The sequence below is a fragment of the Sciurus carolinensis genome, chromosome 17 (assembly GCF_902686445.1).
Source record: "Sciurus carolinensis chromosome 17, mSciCar1.2, whole genome shotgun sequence".
Taxonomy (NCBI): Eukaryota; Metazoa; Chordata; class Mammalia; order Rodentia; family Sciuridae; genus Sciurus; species Sciurus carolinensis.
In genome coordinates this window covers 227773-245150 of record NC_062229.1, presented here as the reverse complement: position 1 = coordinate 245150, position 17378 = coordinate 227773, and the positions used below count along the sequence as shown (strand labels likewise).

General features: G+C 63.8%; 1 protein-coding gene across 1 annotated transcript; it reads right to left on the bottom strand.

Annotated features, from left to right (window-relative positions):
• Positions 1 to 120: 120 nt before the first annotated feature.
• Positions 121 to 16988, bottom strand: Abca7 (ATP binding cassette subfamily A member 7). Its single transcript, XM_047532254.1, has 47 exons — positions 16858 to 16988; positions 15688 to 15898; positions 15509 to 15602; positions 15203 to 15344; positions 14997 to 15109; positions 14799 to 14875; positions 14441 to 14521; positions 14038 to 14248; positions 13820 to 13959; positions 13470 to 13586; positions 13147 to 13314; positions 12707 to 12936; positions 12231 to 12407; positions 11673 to 11895; positions 11341 to 11562; positions 11046 to 11247; positions 10573 to 10683; positions 10202 to 10373; positions 9806 to 9937; positions 9592 to 9731; positions 9326 to 9463; positions 8962 to 9146; positions 8800 to 8878; positions 8278 to 8480; positions 8085 to 8133; positions 7781 to 7897; positions 7580 to 7710; positions 7273 to 7397; positions 7099 to 7197; positions 6663 to 6950; positions 6489 to 6521; positions 6238 to 6415; positions 5988 to 6157; positions 5470 to 5647; positions 5156 to 5271; positions 4750 to 4894; positions 4542 to 4665; positions 4043 to 4172; positions 3850 to 3970; positions 3714 to 3776; positions 2871 to 2977; positions 2533 to 2674; positions 1852 to 1986; positions 1668 to 1771; positions 1334 to 1426; positions 454 to 694; positions 121 to 347 (listed from the first exon to the last, which is right to left on the bottom strand). The coding sequence occupies exons 2-47, from the start codon at positions 15751 to 15753 to the stop codon at positions 201 to 203; spliced, it is 6459 nt and encodes a 2152-aa protein (XP_047388210.1). The 5' UTR covers positions 15754 to 15898; positions 16858 to 16988; the 3' UTR covers positions 121 to 200.
• Positions 16989 to 17378: the final 390 nt, after the last annotated feature.

Sequence of the window (17378 nt, the reverse complement as noted above, 5' to 3'; positions counted from 1 at the left end):
AAGAAAGCCTTGTGTTCTCACACACACACACGCGCGCACACACGCACACGGCGGGGTCCTATCCAGAGTGTGCACGTGCCGCCTGCCACAGGGACACAGCTTCGCCTCTCCTTTTCTCCAGTCTTCTCTTTATTTGCTCCAGGGCAGCAGGTGCTCTGGGGGCTCCTGGGGCCACCCGCCCTCCCCCAGGGCCGGCAGGCTCAGAGCACAGTCTCCACCACACGGGTGTCCTCCAGGGCCTGGCTGGTGCCTTTGGGGTGCTCAGGACTTAGTGCAGGCTCTACCCCCACTCCCTTCTGCTGTTCGTCCTCCTCCTGCCCTTGGTCCTTGGAGAAGTGCAGGAAGACCTGGCAGGTGGGTGGCCCAGAGAGGACAGGAAGGGCCAGGAGGGGCTGTCAGTCCAGGGTCCTGGCCCCAGCCCCTCCTCCAGCCCCAGCCCAGGGCTGCTGTCACCTCCTCCAGTGTGGTCTGGCTTACGGAGAAGTCCTCCACGCTGTGGTCTGAACCATGGGCTGCCAGCTCTCCAAAAACGTGTGCCAGGGTGCAGCGCCCTCCCTGTGGCAGCTGGAAGCGAAGGCGGCCTCCGTGCGCTTCCCGCAGCTCAGCCCCCGGGAATGCCGCCACCACAAAGGCCACTGCCCTCTCTCGCTGGTCCTCAGGCACCCTCAGGGTCAGTGTATGGCCAGCACCGAATCTGGAATGGGCGGGGCCAAAGCTACCAGACAGGCCACGACGCTGCCCACACCAGCTAGTTTCCAGCCCCCTTCCAGCGGCCCCACCGGACACTGTCCCACACTCGCGGCTCCGCGCCGCCCGCACGTCCTGCTCTCCGGCCCCGCCCTCCCGCAGCCCCACTAACCCACCCACCCTTCCCACCTCTGCCCCTGGCCCGCACCGCCGCAAGCCCCTAGCCTTCTGCTACGCTCTGGCCGCCCCTGCCGAGGACCCTGCTCCCCCTCCGACCCGCTCTAGCCTGCAGCCCGCTTCCCGGCACAGGCAGCGCCTCCTTCGCGTCGAGGCCACGCCCACCACCCACCCTCCTCGGGCTCCCCAGGACCCAGCGGCCTCTGCTGGCGCCACCTCCACCGGCCCTTGATTGGCCCTTGTACTCCCACCGGCAGCCCTGCGCTGACCAGTCTCCGCTCCTGCCCTGCCGCCCTCAGTGAACTCCTCCCGGGCCCTCCTCCCGCCTTCGGTCTGTAATCCTGGCCGCTCCACAGCCAAGGCCCTGGGCCTCGCTTAGCTCCAGGTCTGGTCTCCCCTAGCCCGCTCCCACACGCACACTCATCCCACCTGCCTGTCCTCACACCTGCCCAGAGGCCTCTGCACTCACCTGCGCTTGAGGTGCTGCGTGCTGCCCAGGCAGCGGAACCGCCCGTTCACCATGATCGCCAGGCGCGTGCAGAGCGCGTCGCACTCCTCCATGCTGTGGAGTCCGTGAGCTCCGATCGCGCTGCGCTGCGCTGCGCGGGCCGCGACCCTCCCCTCCACCCTTTTCTGGACATTGTGATGGACCCAAACTGCTCTATTCCTGGGGCTGGGGGCCGCCGCTGTATGTCCTTAACCCCAGGCCCGCCACTCTCCCAGCTGTCCCGCCAGGGTCAGGACCTCCCATCCGCTGTGCCCCGTGCTCTGGACAGCCTCTCCCCAGAGCCTGGACCAATCACCTGTGCGAGGTGAGCACCACGGAGCGGCCCTCCCGCACCACGGCCAGAAGGCTGTTCCAAAGGAAGCGCCGCGAGCTGGGGTCCATGCCTGTGGTGGGCTCATCCTGGGAAAGCAGGAGATGCCCCAAGCCTGGTCCTGCCTCAGTCCCAGACCCGGCCCCGCCCCACACCCTACCCCACGCACCAGAAAGACCACGGCGGGATCCCCGACCAGCGCCACGGCTGCTGCCAGCTTGCGTTTGTTGCCTCCGCTGTAGGTGCCCGCGAGCCTGTCTGCGTACTGCGCGAGCCCCAGGCGCGCCAGGCCCCAACTGGCAGTCTGCGGAGCCCGGCAAGAGGGACGTTGTGGGAGACCCGGAGAGTGGGGTGGGGCCACAGCGGGTTCGGGCGCAGCCGCCGCAGCGAGCACGGGGCAGGCCCAGAGCGAGGCTGGGATGGGGGCCCAGTGGAGGCAGGGTGGGGCAGCGGTCAGGGCGGGTAGAGTGGATGTAGGGTGGGGCCACAGTGGACGTGAGCCGGGGCCAGGAGAGAAGAGCCAGGGACAGTGAAGTGCAGGGGTGGGTGCAACCTGGGAGTAGTCAGACACAACAGGGCCAAAGGCAAGAAGACCTCGGCCAGGGTCCCAGCATGAAATGTCAAGGAGGGAGGACGCTGGGCCACAGGAACAGGTGGGAAGGGGCGTGAGCCAGGTGAGCACAGCAGCTGGGAGCTCTGGCCGGTGGGGTGGACCTGGGCATTCGCACCTGAGCACTAGGACCTGAGGGCGGGGACTGGGGCGGAAAGAAGGGCGAGAGAGCAAGGGGTGGACCAGCCATGGGTGGGACCAAGGTACGGGACCAAGGAGACCCAGGCAGGGTGCACTCACCCGGGCAACCTGGGCCGCGGGGACACCTCGCAGGCGCGCAAACAGCTCCAGGTGTTCACGGCCGGTTAGCAGCTCGAAGATGGCGTCCGACTGTGGGCAGTAGCCCATGCAGCGGTGAGCAGCAGCCGTCTCCTGGGTCACACTGCGAGTGGGGACAGAGGGCTCAGAACTGGCTAGCTGCAGGTCACACTGGAGACACACCCAGAGGTCTCAGGGCCACCACCCCGGGTCACTTTAGTAAGGGGCAGGATGTCCCAGGGCCTTGTCCACGAGCAGGGTGTGGGAGGCACAGCTGGTCCTGGGGGAGGTCCACCCTGCCCCTGCCTGGAGCCCCTCACCTGTGACCTGCCAGCACAGCCTCACCCCTGCTGGGCAGTGTGTCCCCAGTCAGCATGCGGAACGTGGTGGTTTTCCCCGCTCCATTCACTCCGAGCAGCCCAAAACACTGCAGGGACACATAAACGGTGCCCGGGGAGGCCCAGACCCTGGCTCCTGCAGCTCTGGTGCCCAGGCGGCAGCCCTGCACTCCTGCACAGAGCGCTGTGGGCACGCTGAGCCCTGGAGGAGACGCTGTGTTTGTTTCTGGGTCATGGGCTAGGGTAGGTGTCCCACGGGCAGACACGAGCGTGGGGTCAACAGACTTCCAGATGTCTGCCGGCACGGGGCAAGGACCTAATGGACAAGAGACTCTGTGGTCAGGCTGGGTGTGCAGTCAGCCAGAAGCAGGGTTGGCTCACACACCCATGCTTGGTTCAGAGGTGTTGCAACTCACTAACACTCACCTGTTTACAGAGGTACTGAACCCCAGTAGGGGAGCAGTAAATGGCCCACAGCAAACAAGTTAGCACATAGGTACTCAACTGTAAGCTGGTACAAACCAAACCTAATAAGTGCTGGCTGTGAACAAGTGTTTGACCCAGTGTATACAGTAGGGACTCATTAAATGCTCTTGGTACTTGATAAAAGCTGATTAACATAAAAGTGGTATTCTGTACACCTTGGTGAGCACAGTGATACTCAATAAAAGTAAGCATGCAGTAGGTGCTTAATGAGGATATGTCGGCTCAAAACAGGAATCAAATCTTGGCATCTGGTAAGTGCTTGGTAAACAGGAGCAGCGGGTCCCTAGAAGTGTGGTACACATTCCATTGCCCCTCAACTGGTCCTTCACCCGTGCTTACCTCACCCCGGGGGATCCCCAGGCTCAGGCGGTAGACAGCTGGCATCCTCTGTCCACGGTACACCTGGGAGGAGGCAGGTCCCTGAGAAAGGAGGGTGGTCAGTGGGAGCCCCACCCAGCACTGTGACCACACCTACCTTGGTCAGGTCCCTGAGAACCAACACATCCCCCTTGGTGGTCCCTTTGGCCACCCGCTCCCGCTCACGGGCCACATCCTCATCCTCCTCTCCCAGGGGTGGCAGTGTCTTCAGCTTGGGTCTGAAGACAAAGACATGAGTGGGCCCCATGTAGGTCCTTGGCCCCTGGCACCCTACCCTGCTCTTCACTGACCGTGGCAGGAGGCGGCCACGGTGCTGCAGCAGGAGCGTGAGGAGGAGGAAGATGGGCCCCTGTACAAACATGGCCAGGAGGTTCTTGCCAACCACCTCCCAGCGTAGGGGTGACTGGAACTGCTTGTCACCTGTGGGGATAGGAAGGAGAGACTGGGTCTTGTGGGGAACTTAGGGTTGCATCCTCCCCATCCAGATCACTTGGATTCTCAAGGTAAAGGGCAAAGGAGACCTGGATAGGTTACTCAGTTGGAGTCCCATGGGCATAGAAAATAGAGGTTCACCACCTCCCTCCCTTATTTAGGGCATTAGATCTCCAGTGATCTGTCCCAAGATAAAATTAACTTTTATGACTTCTTTTCTACACCTCGGAGTTGGTCCAACCTTGAGGCCACCTAAGGGTTTCTCCCTGGAGACAGTGTGTCTCCACTCTGTGTAACTAAGTCTAGGATGGTACTTCCAAGGGTGCTGACCAGTCTCACATGACTGGAATTTCTCACCCAAGCGTTCGAAAGCATCAGCCATGGCCTGGTTCCGCACCATGTCGATGAGCCCCCGGCCCAGGCAGAAGTGGGGGAAGATCAGGAAGACCCGTTTCAAGACCTTGCTCACCTCCTGCAACTTCTGCTTGGGGGCAGGAAGAGGTGAGCAAGTCAGACTGAAGCTGACACTGCGACCCAGCCCCAGCCCCTCCTTGCTGTGCCCCACCTGATCTGAGAAGAGCTCCAGCACAAAGGTGGCCATGCTGCCATTGATGCCAACAAAGAGGTTGATGCAGGTGAGCACCACATAAGCCGTGCTGGGCACGGAGAAGAAGAAGGAGGCCGGGTACATGAGTGGTGTGATCGACCAGCTGCAGGGCAACAGGAGCCGTGCTCAGCATCCCTGGGAGGAGCGCAGACCTCCCACATCTTGCATGCCTTGGGCCTCTTTTCATGCAAATCAGGCTGAGCTGAGCTTTTAAGGCCACTGTGGTATGTAACTGAATTAGAAGGCTCCAAGGTTCCCTCCAAACTCCATGTTTTCTCCTCAGGAGTTGCTGCAGGGCTCCATCTCCCTCAGTGGCAGTGGGTGAGGGCAGCAAGAACAGACTGTGAGGGAGTGGGGACCTCACCCATACAGTAGCAGCAGGAGCAGGAGGGCGGGCAGGTTGGCAGGGGCCACATATGCCTTCTGCTGGAAGGCCAGGAAGATGAGCACCACGATGCACACTGCTGCCAAGTAGTTACCCTGCAGAGACGGGCGTCGCCCTCAGCGGGAAGAGCAGGACCGCCACCCTCAGCTGAACCCCTCTGCCTCCTGCTTTTTCTGCACGAGAACATGATGGGTCCCACAGTCCCCAAGACCTCACTCATGCACGGTAAGCCCCTGCCCATAAGGGGCCAGAGGGACGACAGCTGGCCTCCCACTTCCAGGCAGCCTCCGTACCATGTCCCAGAGAAAGTTGCCCAGCCAGTAGAGGGTGGGGGGCAGGCCCCCAACGAGCTGCAGGTGTTTGGCTCGAGTGACACGCTCCTCAATGAGGACGAGGGTGAAGCTGGCTGGGACAAAGGACATGGCGAAGACCACGCAGATGGAGACCAGCACGTCCACAGAGGAGGCCATCCTGGGGGCGGGGGCAGGAGGCTGCTCAGGGTAGGGCCATGCATGCTGTGCAGGGACAGGGCTCCTGGGGCTGCCACGGGGGCCAGAGAGGACCCAGGCCATCGGGGAGGGGTGGTTGAGCTGTATGGCAAGGGAGGTGGTGCAGGACAGCGGTTGGTGGGACAGGACTTGTGGGGTGTTGGGGGAGCTGGAGCGAGGAACCTGATGGTGCCCATTATGCTGCCCCCAGCATGGGGAGTGGCTCTGGCTGTCCTCCCTTTACACAGCCATTGTGTGCAGAGTTCACATCCAGCCCGCTGCCTAAAACCACAGATGCTGAGGTGGGAGGTGGGCAGACTCACAGAGCAGCCTCAGACAACTGCTCCTTGGTCAGGTTCAGGGGGTGGTTGAGCGTGGTGATGCTGTGGGCATGGCGGGCGGGCCCCTGGGGCAGGTGGGCATGTAGGAGTGCATTATTGGCTCGGTTGACAAAGGCCACCATGGCGTGCCAGCCCTTGTTGTTGAACCAGATCTGTGGAGTGAGGCCACAGGGTCAGGCGCCCAGGCTGCACCTGGCTGCCAAGGCCAACCCGCTGCCTCCCGAGGTCGCACCTTGAGGCTGCTGTGAGCATCCTGGTTGTGCGCCCACACAGTGAGGTTGCCGAGGACTCGGTGGAGTGCCCCGCCTGGCTGGGGGCTCAGCAGAGCCCACAGCTGCTCCACGGAGCGGACCAGCTCGGTCCCTGAGGGCAGGTCTGGGTCTCGGCCCCCCAGCGAGAAGCCCCCGTACCTGGGGGCAGGGATGAAGCACTGAGGGCCAGGAAGGGTGGGCGATGGGGCCAAGACCTCAGGTCCCTCCTTACCTGACCTCATCCACCCACTTCTTGGTCTTCAGGCTGTGGAAGAGACAGGGCCGGGAAGGGCAGACAGAGGTCAGGCTCCGGCTGGGCACCTGGTCCTGCCCCACCTCCCTCGAGACGAGGCCCCGCCCGGCCCATGGCCGACTGCAGGGGCTGGATCCCAGGGCGGCGGCTCACCCCTTGCGCACCAGGCCCGGGTAGGTCTTCACTAGGAAGTCAGACAGATTCCGGCCCGTAAGGTTCTGGACCACCTCCCCAGAGCTGGCCACTGCCTGGGGCGGAGGGAGGCCACCCGCCGCAGCCGGACAGTCGGGCAGCAGGCGGCGGGCACCTGGCCGGCTGCACTGGCAGGCTGGGGATGGAGACTCCGGGGTCCAGTTGCCGTGGGCCATGACCCCAGCCACATCCGCAGCGACCTCAGGGGTGGAGAACAGGCAGGAGACGGTTCCTGTGCACTCGGACACCCTGTGGGTCAGGGTGCAGGGCTGTGGACACCCGCTGCCGGGTGGGAGCACCGAGGCTCCCAGCTCCCACGTGCCACGGGGGTGCCCCACACCACAGCCCCGAGGGGACGCGGAGGCCAGAGAGGGGGAGGTCCAGGCTGGGGCCTCACCCGTGGGAGCTGTTCTGCAGGTAGGCCTCCTCCAGTCCAGCCTCCGCCAGCAGCGCCTTGAGCAGGTGGGAGTGCCTGGGGTCCCCTTGAGCATCCTCGCTGTGTGTGTGCAGGGTCAGAGCTGTGCCCAGGCCGCCAGCCCCCCCTCCACCAGCCTCTCTCCTCTGCACCCACCTGAAAAAGGACACCTGGGGGCTGTACATGGCAGGACTGAGTCGCAGAGCTGGGTAGTGCCCGAACGGAGGTACGGTAAGGCTGAACACCAGAGCCAGGCCCACAAAGAGGGCAGGTAGCACAATCTGGAGGAACAACCCATTAGCTGCCACCTCCACCACCCTTCCCTGCTCCTGCTCTAGAACCACCCAGGGCTCCCTAGCATCCTCAATAGACATGCATAGGACTAAGCTGCTGAAGTAAACTATGGAGGGAATGGCCAGAGGAGACAGTCACCAGGGACTCCCTTATGCCAGAACCCCCTCACCTGTGCAAACAGGCTCCGGCGGCTGCGGCAGGCGAGCAAACAGCGCTTGAAAAGTAGGGCCCGGAGCTGCTGCCGGGTTAGTGCCCAGCCCTGTATCTGGCCTGCAGTGGCTGGCCCAGAGCCCTGCAAGGCTGTCGGGGATGAGAGGGTCAGTGCTCTGGTGGTGAGGACCTTGGGGGCGTCGTGCGAGGCAGGACTCACCCAGCTCCCCATTCTCCAGGGTTGATTCCTCTGGCACCATCGTGGCCCCTGGGCTCCCATCTGGGACAGCAAGGTGCACACGGGCACCTTGTGCTTGATGCTGCCCACAGCTGCCATCTGTAGGGCAAACAGGGGACGGGACAGGTGTTAGTGTCATCTGGGGCCAGGGTTAAGGGTCACGGGTAGAAAGGTCAGGGCTTGGGCTAAGCATTGGGGTAGACTCAGTCAGGCATCCGCTTGGCCTGAGATCAGGTCCTGCTCTAGACCGGGGTCAGGGGTCAAGGTCAGGAAGCTGCGGCCGCACCCTCTGGGTCCGTGTCCGAGGTGCACTGCTCTACCACCTTCAGGAAGATCTGGGAAGAAAGCAGGGGTTCAGGGTGGGGGCCCGGCCCGCCTCCAGGGGCTCTGGGCAGGGTCTCGGGAACGCCCCTCCCTCACGCAGCGAGCTCCTGCACCCGCCAGGTAGCCCTCCCGGTCACCCCGCCCACCACCCGCACCTCCTCCAGGCTGGTGTCCGAGATCCCATAGCCGGCAAGGCTCAGCGCCCCCAGCTGCCCGTCCAGCTCCCGGAAGAGCCTGGCGAAGCTGCCGTCCAGTGCCCCCGCGTAGGGCAGAGCCAGCACCAGCTCCTGGGGCAGTTCCTCCACCAGCCGGGCTCCAGGCACCCAGTGCCGCACCAGTGCCAGGAGCTGGGGGGCACCTGTGCAGATGGGGGCGCATCAGGGCCCCTGCAGACCTGGGAGCCAGGCTCCGGCTCCTGCCTGTGCCTCCCCGCTTCTCCTTGGGGAAGGGCCGTCCCTAGGGGCAGAGGTCAGGGCCAAGAACTTGAGGGCAGGTCTGGACTCAGTGTCACCCGTGAGGTGGGCCCAAGTCTGGCTGAAGCAGGACAGGTTAAAAGTAAGGGCCAGAGTCTGGGCATCTGCTGCAGTCCAGGAGGACGGGTCAGGGGCCCAGCTCGGGGTCCGGAGTCTTGCTGCCCACTGCCCCGCCCTGCCTGGGGGCCTCCGGCCCAGCCTCACCTGCTGTGCCACCCTGGCTGCGCGGCGCCCTCTCGGGTCCCATGCCCCTGCTGCCTGTCAGGCAGCTGTCATCCTCATCCTGCAGGCAGGGGGCAGCTGCTGACAGGGCCATCAGGCTGGACAGGACTGTGGGGGTCAGCAGGGCCCAGCTCTGGTCCTCACCTTCTCAGCAGCAGCCAGGGGCAGGGGACTCTTCACCAGTGTCAGGTAGTAGCCAGAACCCAAGTGGCTGCGCAGGAAGAGTGGGGACCCGCAGCAGCACAGGCGGCCACCTGCCATCACGGCCACGCGGTCTCCCAGCAGCTCCGCCTCGTCCAGGTGGTGGGTGGAGAGGATCAGCGTGCGACCTGAGCACAGGGACCCCGGGCCCCGGCCACAGGGGTGCCCAAGCTGTGGTCTCTGCTGGGAACCCCTACCCGCCGAGGCCTGCTCCGTCACCTCTCAAACCCCCCAGCACCCCCGCGTCACAGGTCTGGCCCTGAGGCAGAGTCTAGGGGGCCTCAAGCCTCCCTCCCTCCACACTCACCTTCCCGGTACTTGAGCAGCAGCTCCCAGATGCCACGGCGGGAAGCAGGGTCCACACCAGCCGTGGGCTCGTCCAGGATCACCACCCGGGAGCCACCCATAAAGGCGATGGCCACGGAGAGCTTCCGCTGCATCCCGCCTGGTGGGGTGGGGGATCCCAGCATGACCACGTGGACCTCGAAGCCTGGCTCCCCCCAGCCCCCCGGATCTGTCCCCTGGCTTCTCAAGACCCTCTCCCTGTGGAGAGGTCTCCCTGTCTGGGCTCACCGGAGAGGTGGCGTGTCTGGGCGCGCCGCTTGGGGACGAGCCCCACGTCCTGCACCAGTCGCTGCTGCTCGGAGGCCACTGCTGCCGCACGCAGGCCCTTGAGCCGCCCGTAGAACCACAGGTGCTCATCCACAGTCAGCCTGCGGCAAGGGGAGTCAGGGCCACCTGTGGTCCCGGAGCACGCCCAGCCTCCCCCAGGCGCTCCAGGACGTACAAGTCAAACAGCACATTGTGCTGTGGGCAGACACCCAGGCTGGGCCGGATGGCTGCCATGCTGGACTGGACGTCATGGCCAAGGACGAACGCTGAGCCACCACTGGGTGGGAAGAGGCCACTCAGGATGGACCTGGGGGTGCAGGGATCTCAGAGCAGCACCCCTTCACCAGGAGAGGGCCACGAGCACTTACAGGGCACCTACTAGATGCTTAACCAAAGGGGTGGTATGTTTGCATTTTACGGAGGAGGGAAATGGGCTCAGAGAAAACACACCGTCTGCCTACCACGTGCTGGAGTGACCGGAAGTCCCGCCCCCATGCAGGCAGATGTCTTCCCCACTGAACAGATAGGGAAGCTGAGGCCACAGGGAGGGAGGGAGGGGCCGGGGGCTCACAGTGTGGTGGTCTTGCCGGCCCCATTGTGGCCCAGGAACGCGGTGATGTGGTCCTGGTAGAAGTCCAAGTTGAGCCCACGCAGGGCGGGCTGCAGGCAGCCAGGAAAGCGCTTCTCCAGTCCTCGAACAGAGACCCCAGGGAGCAGGCCGGGCGGCGCCTTCTCCACCAGCACTGCGGAGGGAGGCAGTCAGCCATGGGGGCCCAAGAAATCAGGGACCTGTGAGGCTGGGGTCGGTAGGAGTCAGGGCAGCCCTAGGGGGTGCAGCATGTGCAGGGCTGGGGAGTTGGGGTGTCTGGGAACCTGGCTTTTTGAGGGGCAGAGTAGGGAGTCCAAACCAGGAAGCAGCTGTTTAGGCTTGCAGGGCCTCACCCTTTGGGTCCTCCGGGGCGGGGGCTGGGGCAGGACCCTTGGGGGGTCCAGGCCCACACCAATAGCTCCTCCGAAAGGGAAAATTCCAGGGTTCAGGAATCCCGTACCGGCCTGGGGGAGAGGAGCTAGGTCGTGCTTGCTATTCCCTGGAGTGCGCCAACTTCTGGCCACACACCTGGAATCCAGACAGCCAGGTAGGAAGTGGCTCTGCCCTTTAGAGGCAGCTACCTGTGCGCAAGTGCCAGGAAACACCACCTTCTCACCACCAAGATCCACACCTCCAGGTACCAAAAGGCCGGAGGCACCCCCCCCATGCAGTCTGGTGCGCAGGCGCGCCGCCCGAGACACCGCCCTCCGCCCCTCTGGGAGACCTAATTAGGCGCCTCCGGGTAGACCCGCTCGGAGGCCCCGCCCCTAAGCCCATCCTCCGGTCGCACAAGCGCCCAGCCCGAAGCCCTGCTCACTAGGTCTACCTGGGCACACAGCCTCCAGGTACCAGATGGCCAGGCCGTAGAGCGCGGCGTCCAGCAGCAGGAGGCCTGAGACTTGCGCCAGGCTGAAGACATCTGCCGCCGGCCCGCGGCCCAGGTTGTGCCACTGTGCGCCCTCCCCCTGCTCCTCCAGCAGCGCCAGGCTCTCACACCCGAAGCCGAAGGCCACGGGCGACAGCAGGCTCTGTGGGGCAGCGGGCGGCGGGCAGCGTGCGGGTGGGAGGGCGCCCCGCCCCAGGGCCTCCCCCGCCCGCCCGCCGGTCCGCCCGGCACTCACCGCAGCCACACGCCCACCCGCGGGCAGCCTGTCCCTCCAGGCCACGCACAGCACGTAGGGCAGGTAGAGGGAGAAGTAGGCGAGCCCTCCACAGGCGGCCGCCAGGTTGGCGCGGGAGAAGAAGGTGCTCAGCAGAAAACTCTGGACCACGGTGGCCACCGCGAAGGCTGCCAAGAACAGGAAGACCACGGCCGGGTGGCTGTAGGGAAGGATGTCCCCCAACTGTGGAAGGCAAAGGATTGGGCCTCCGGACACGTGCCAAGCACTGAGTGCCTCCTGCTTATAACCCTTGCGCGCGCCCGCTCTGCAACCCGGAAGGCCGAGGCGCCCACCTTAAGCACCAGAACGAGCAGCGCGGCGCTGAGAAGGAAGGGCCCCAGGCAGCTGAGAAACCAGCCGAGCCAGAGCACCGCGCGGCCCAGCCCCATGGCGCGCATGGTGTCGCGCAGCCGCGTCTCCTTCTCGCGCACCACGGCCTTGACGGTAAGCGCCACCGAATAGATCCAGGCCAGCGTCAAGAACAGCGGCAGCGACCGGCTCAGCACACGTAGGAAGCTGAGGAACGCGACATTGTGGTGGATCTGGACAACCTGCGGAGCTCCCTCCTGCATCTGGCAGGACCCTTCGCCCGGAAACTTAAGGCTCCGTCAGCTGCGCAGATTCCCCACCCCCATCTCGGGACCCCCACCCAGCCTTGGGGTTCCGGATCTCAGCACAGGTCACGTTCTCCCTGCACCGGGAGACTCCAGACCCTGGGGACCCCTGCTCTCCCCATAGGGACCATGGGGCAGTCCCTCTAAACAGCGAAGCTCGTTCCAAACGGAGCTCTGGCCCCACTAAGCCCTGGGACCGCGCCTGGGGGATTGAGTGCGGAGGGTCGTGGGGCTCACACATCGTCCACGTAGCACGGGTAGGGCATCTGCTGCAGGTAGAGGCCGGCGAGGGGGTCCGTGCCGCTGAGCACGTGTACAACAGCACGCTCCAGCAGGTCCTGCAGATACACGAAGCCGCCCCACACATAGCGCAGGTCAGTGAGGGGGTCCGCGGCCGGGCCAGGGTCCCAAAACCTGCAAGAGGGGAGTGGCGTTCAGCTGCAGGGAACTGCTGGAAACTCTCAGGGCCTGCCTTTCACAGCTTTAGCACCCCCCCCCCATAGCTTCGTCCTCACTTCTCGGGTTCAATTAGGCACCAGCCACGCCCACCATTGCCCTCGACCTGGACCTACTCTAGTCTCATCCTAGCAGGAGCTACCTGACCTAACAAGTTCTGGGCTCCGCCTACTATGCACCCAGTCGGGCTTATCAAGGTCTCCATAGGAGGAATGTCCTTGGTTGGCCCCCACCACCAAACTCTTGCTTCGGCTCACCTGTCCCGGATCTTATTGGTCCTGGTAACGTCATCGATGTCCATGCGGATCTTGACTCGCACGTGGCCGGGGCCCAGGTCTGGGGCTGGCATCTCTGCAGGGTCCCCAGGGTCCTCAGGTTCCAGGAAGACGATGCCAGCCCAGAAGCGGTGCTCAGCCAGCAGCTGCAGGGCCCGAGACACCAGGGCCGCCTCCGAGGGCACGGCCTCCAGCTTGTCCAGGGACACACACTAGGTGGCATGAATCCCAGGCGTTGGGGTCCATCCGGGTCCAGGCAGACCCGTTGGCTCCTCTCCAGGAACCTCCAGACTGGGCTCCCCCTCAGACGTCTGTGAAGCCCAGGCTGTCTCTCTGAGCAGGCTCTGTGGGACACAGCCCACCTCTCCCCAGGGCAAGGTGTACCTCCCCTCAATGGCCAGACCCCCAAGCAGATGGCTCACCTCCGTGATGTGAGCCAGTGTGCCCATCAGACGCCCCACATCAGCATGGGCATCGCGCCAGCTGTAGCCACCCATGCTGGGGTCCAGAAAGGATTGCAGGGCCCCCACTGGGTCTGGGCCTCCAGGTGCTGGTTGCCTCCCTGCTTGATCCTGAATTCGCAGGAGCCTCTGTGGGGTGTCAGGTGAGGAGGGGTCTGTATCAGGTACCCCTTCCTGTCCATGGGGGCCCATCTGCCCTCCCACCATGGGTTTCAATTTCCACCTCCATGCCCTGACCCAGCATGGGAGCCCCCCACCACACTGAGCCTTCACCCCAGCCCCACCTGCAGCATGGCTACATTAGCACTGTCGTTCATGAAGTCAAAGAGTTGGGGTCCCAGCACCCCCCAGACCTCCTGGATGTCCCTCAGCAGAGCCAGCTCCTCGAAGGTCCGATTGACCTGCAGGGAGGCAGCACAAGACCCATCCAGGCCCTGCCGACCTCTGGCCCCTGGGCCCTGCTTTCATCTGTGCCTCTGAACCTGTGCCTGCTGGTCTCTCTTGACAGCTGGCAAACTCATACTTCAAAACGCAATTTCTGAGACCCCCACGGCCTGGCCCTGACATACCTAGCCTGGGGGTACCGGGTGGTGTCTGGCCATTTCCCTTCCACCCCAGCATCCAGCACCCTCACCTGGGCCATGAGCTGCCGGGTAAAATTCGTGTCAGGTGCAAATAGTAGTTTTCCTAGGATCAGCGGCTTCAGGCGCCTCCAGAGCAGGCGGGACAGCGGGTGGTCTCCCAGGGCCCCCATCAGCTCAGAGCAGGCAGGGCCTGGGGTGGGGTGCCATGAGGCCCTGCCTCATGCCCACCACCCCACTTCCCAGATGGGGACACAAGTCAGTCACTTACTCAGGCCTTTGTCCAGCAGGGTTGGTCCTGGATCCTGCCCCACCAGCTCCCTCAGGTCGCTGGCCTCGTACCAGTTGAGGGAGAGACCCCCTGGGCTGCTAGGCCCTTTAGCACTGCAGAGGACTTCTGACACCAGCTCCAGGGGGCCACCTGTCCCCGTGGGTCTCTGCAGCAGACCCCGAAGCTCCACCAGGCTGGGCAGCACCAGGAGCTAAGACAAGGTCACCAGAGGGCGCTGGTCATCCTCCCACAACACTGTCCATCTCCAAGCCTTACCCAGGGCAAGGACCCTGCCAGAAGCACCTGGACCCTCAAGGAAAATGCCCAGGCCACCCATCAGCTCCCCAACCAGGTGGCCTGCCCCACTGCTCATGGCTGGGGTCAAGGTGGGGTGAAACCTCACCTCTTGGACCAGGTCCTTGACTGCGTCCACAAAGCCAGCCGTGGACTCCTGGGCGTGGCCCAGGGTGCCCCGCAGGGATTCCTGCGGAGGAGATGGCCTCACCTTCCCATCCACTAGGTCTGCAGCGTTCAGCTGCCCCAGACTACCACTTTACAAACGGGGAAACTGAGGCTCTGAGAGGTGCAAAGACTCGCTCAGTCACCCTGGCGCCTTCACCACCATGCGACAGGACAAGGAACAACTGCTGCCCCAGACAGCAGAGACGGCCCCTGCGTGGGAGGCCCCTGCATGGCCCAGCGCTGGGGCACCCTGACAGCAATGCCCCGGGGTCAGCTGCTGCCACCCAGCCCTGCCTCACCCCTGGCAGCAGCATCCCCAGGAGCTTGGTGGCCAGTGAAGGGCGCTCCTGCAGCTGGTCAGTCCGTGGAGGCCAGGCTGGGGGAGGGACGCACAGAAGCACAGGGTTGGCAAACCCAGCCTGAAACACCCCACCCCACCTGTGCCCAGCTGGGCCAGCTGGGGCTCGGAGCTCAGCCCTGTCAGGGGCCCTCCCTACCTGTGCCGCTGACTGCCCTCAGCAAGGGCATCAACTTTCCCAGGGCAGTCAGTGTCCTGTGGGCGCTGGGACTCCCCAGCACGGTGCGTGCATCGGCTAGGAGCCGGGAGACTCTGGGGACACAGAAGGGAAGGAGGTGGGGCTGCAGGGTCACTCGGCGCCCTGAGCCCACGGGGCAGCCGTCCCCCACACTGCCTCTGGCTCACAGGGAGTCCTTGAAGTTGCTCAGGAGCCCGGGCTTTTCACCAGGCGTTGGCTGCGGGAAGCAGGAGTTGTTCACGTTGCAGATGAGACCCTGGAGCCAGGGCACGGTGCCCGCTGACGGCAGTGGCTTGTTGGGGAAGTGGCCTGCAGGGAGGTGCCAGCCTGCCACCTCTGCATCACCCCCACCGACTGCACACCTCTAGCAACAGAGGCTCGGCGGCAGTGCCATGCAGTGGCTGCCACTCATGGGGATCCCTGCGGATGGGGTGGCCCGCCCTCCTCCCACAGCGTCTGGCTCCAGGGCTCACATTCCTGGTGCTCCAGTGGGGGGTGGGAGTGGCGGACGGCCACCAGGATGAAGAAAAGGAAGAGAGGCCACAGCAACTCGACCAGGAGCTGGATCTGAGCAGAGAATGAGGGGGAGATGGTGGGGCCATGGGGAACACCTGCCCACCCTGTCCTGTTCTGCACCTCGGGAGTTGCATACCGGCTGTCTCTTGCGATACATGAAATTCTTCCAAAGCAGCAGCATCAGCTGTGTCCGGAAAGCCATGGTGAGACTGGACAGGGCACGGGACCGGGGGGTCAGGACAAGGGTCAGAAGGGTCACCGTGAGGATGTGCTGTGTGGCTGCCGGCAACTGCCTGCCCGCCTCCGAACCTTGTCTCCCATCCTACCCTGAAGGGCTCCCAGAAGCTCTGTTGGAGCAAGGCAAACAGCAGGTACTCTCCTCTACCAGATGGAGTAAGCCAATGGGAACCCTGCCCGAAGCCGTCCTCGCAGCCGATTGGTTGCCAGGGCTGTCGCTCTTTGCGGGCTAAGGGTCTGGGCACACCCTCCTGAATCCTTAGGGGCCGGAGCCTCAGCTTAACGCTTTCACCCCCCCCCCCCCCGCCCAGGCCCCACCCCCAGGCCTCTTGCAAGGTCCTGGCTCTGCCTCATCCCCGACCTGGGCAAGGGTTTCCTTTGCCCCTGTCGTCGGGTGATAACAGCAACGAATATTTTCTGTTGAGCATGTCACACGCCTGGCTGGCAGTACTAGATTCTCGATTCATTTTACAGAAGTGGACAGTGAGGTCAAGTGCATACAGCAGGAGACCGGCCCAGCTCTCCATCCTATCATGGATTACTGATCTCTCAGAAATACAGGATCCAGAGAAGGGACAGGAACAGACTCCTGGAACCAGCAATTCCTGATCTTGTATTTTTCTAGGGACCATACAGCTCTGGGCTACTTTCTTGTACAAATGGGGAAACTAAGGCTTCCAGAGAGGCAGGAAGTTGCCAAAAGGCAACCATCCACGGGGGACTAGACCCTTAGGACCTCAACCTCCTCGCCAGGATTCTTCCTTTGGCAAGTGGGTTTTAGGATCTCTGGGGACCAGCTCATTTATAAAGGGGTTGGTGTTGGGAATCTCTAAGTGAGAAAGGCACTGCAGGTGTATGTTGGTAACGACCTTCTCTAATGACCCCCATGCCCACCTCCTCCCATGGAGAATTAGTGGTCAATTCAGTGCCCCCAACACTCAGGAAGGAAGGGTGAGTTGGAATCGACCAGTACCCACTAATTCCTAGGGAATTTGCCTTCCTCCCACCCCACCCCCACCCCTGCGTTCTCAAGTGTCGCGCCCTTCCTCCCTCTCCGGGTCCCCCTCACCGTTTGGGGCCCCGGCTCTGGTCCGCCTTCCCTCCGCTGCCGGGGTACGCGGCCCCTTTAAGAGAAGCCCCCGGCGGGCTGCTAAGCCCCCGAAGTTGACGGGCTTTTGCATCCCTGCGCTGACAACCGCGCCCTTAACGCCCCGCCCCCTTCCGCTACCATTGGCCGTTGTCCCCGCCAGTCACGGGCCAGCCCCACCGGAGCCCAGCGCGCGCCGAGGATTAGGGCGGGATTATAGCGGGGCGCGCCGAGCCGGCTTTCTTAAAGGGGCCGCGCGCCTCTTGCTGAATCACTTGGAGGCGGCAACGCGCCCAGCTCTTCCCGCAGGGGCCAGGCTGGGGACATGCCGGCTGGACCGTCTCTGGGAAGCTTGGCTGTCTCCTCACGTCGCATAGTCCTCTGTAATACCAAAGCCCCCCCCACTGCAGGAGACCCTCTTCCCCTCTCCTGGGGACCTGGGTCCTAGCTAGACTGGCTCAAGACCGGAACTCCATTTGCCCATCCGAAAAATGGGGAGATGA

Bases quoted from the DNA above. Each gene is read 5' to 3' on its own strand.
- Abca7 (XM_047532254.1), bottom strand. From the start codon at position 15,753: ATGGCTTTCCGGACACAGCTGATGCTGCTGCTTTGGAAGAATTTCATG. The intron at 7,398-7,579 runs GTGAGGGGGTTC...TTGTTCCTCCAG, and splicing joins GCCGGAGCCTGTTTGCACAG to ATTGTGCTACCTGCCCTCTT. The intron at 1,772-1,851 runs GTGCGTGGGGTA...CTGCTTTCCCAG, and splicing joins ATCCCGCCGTGGTCTTTCTG to GATGAGCCCACCACAGGCAT.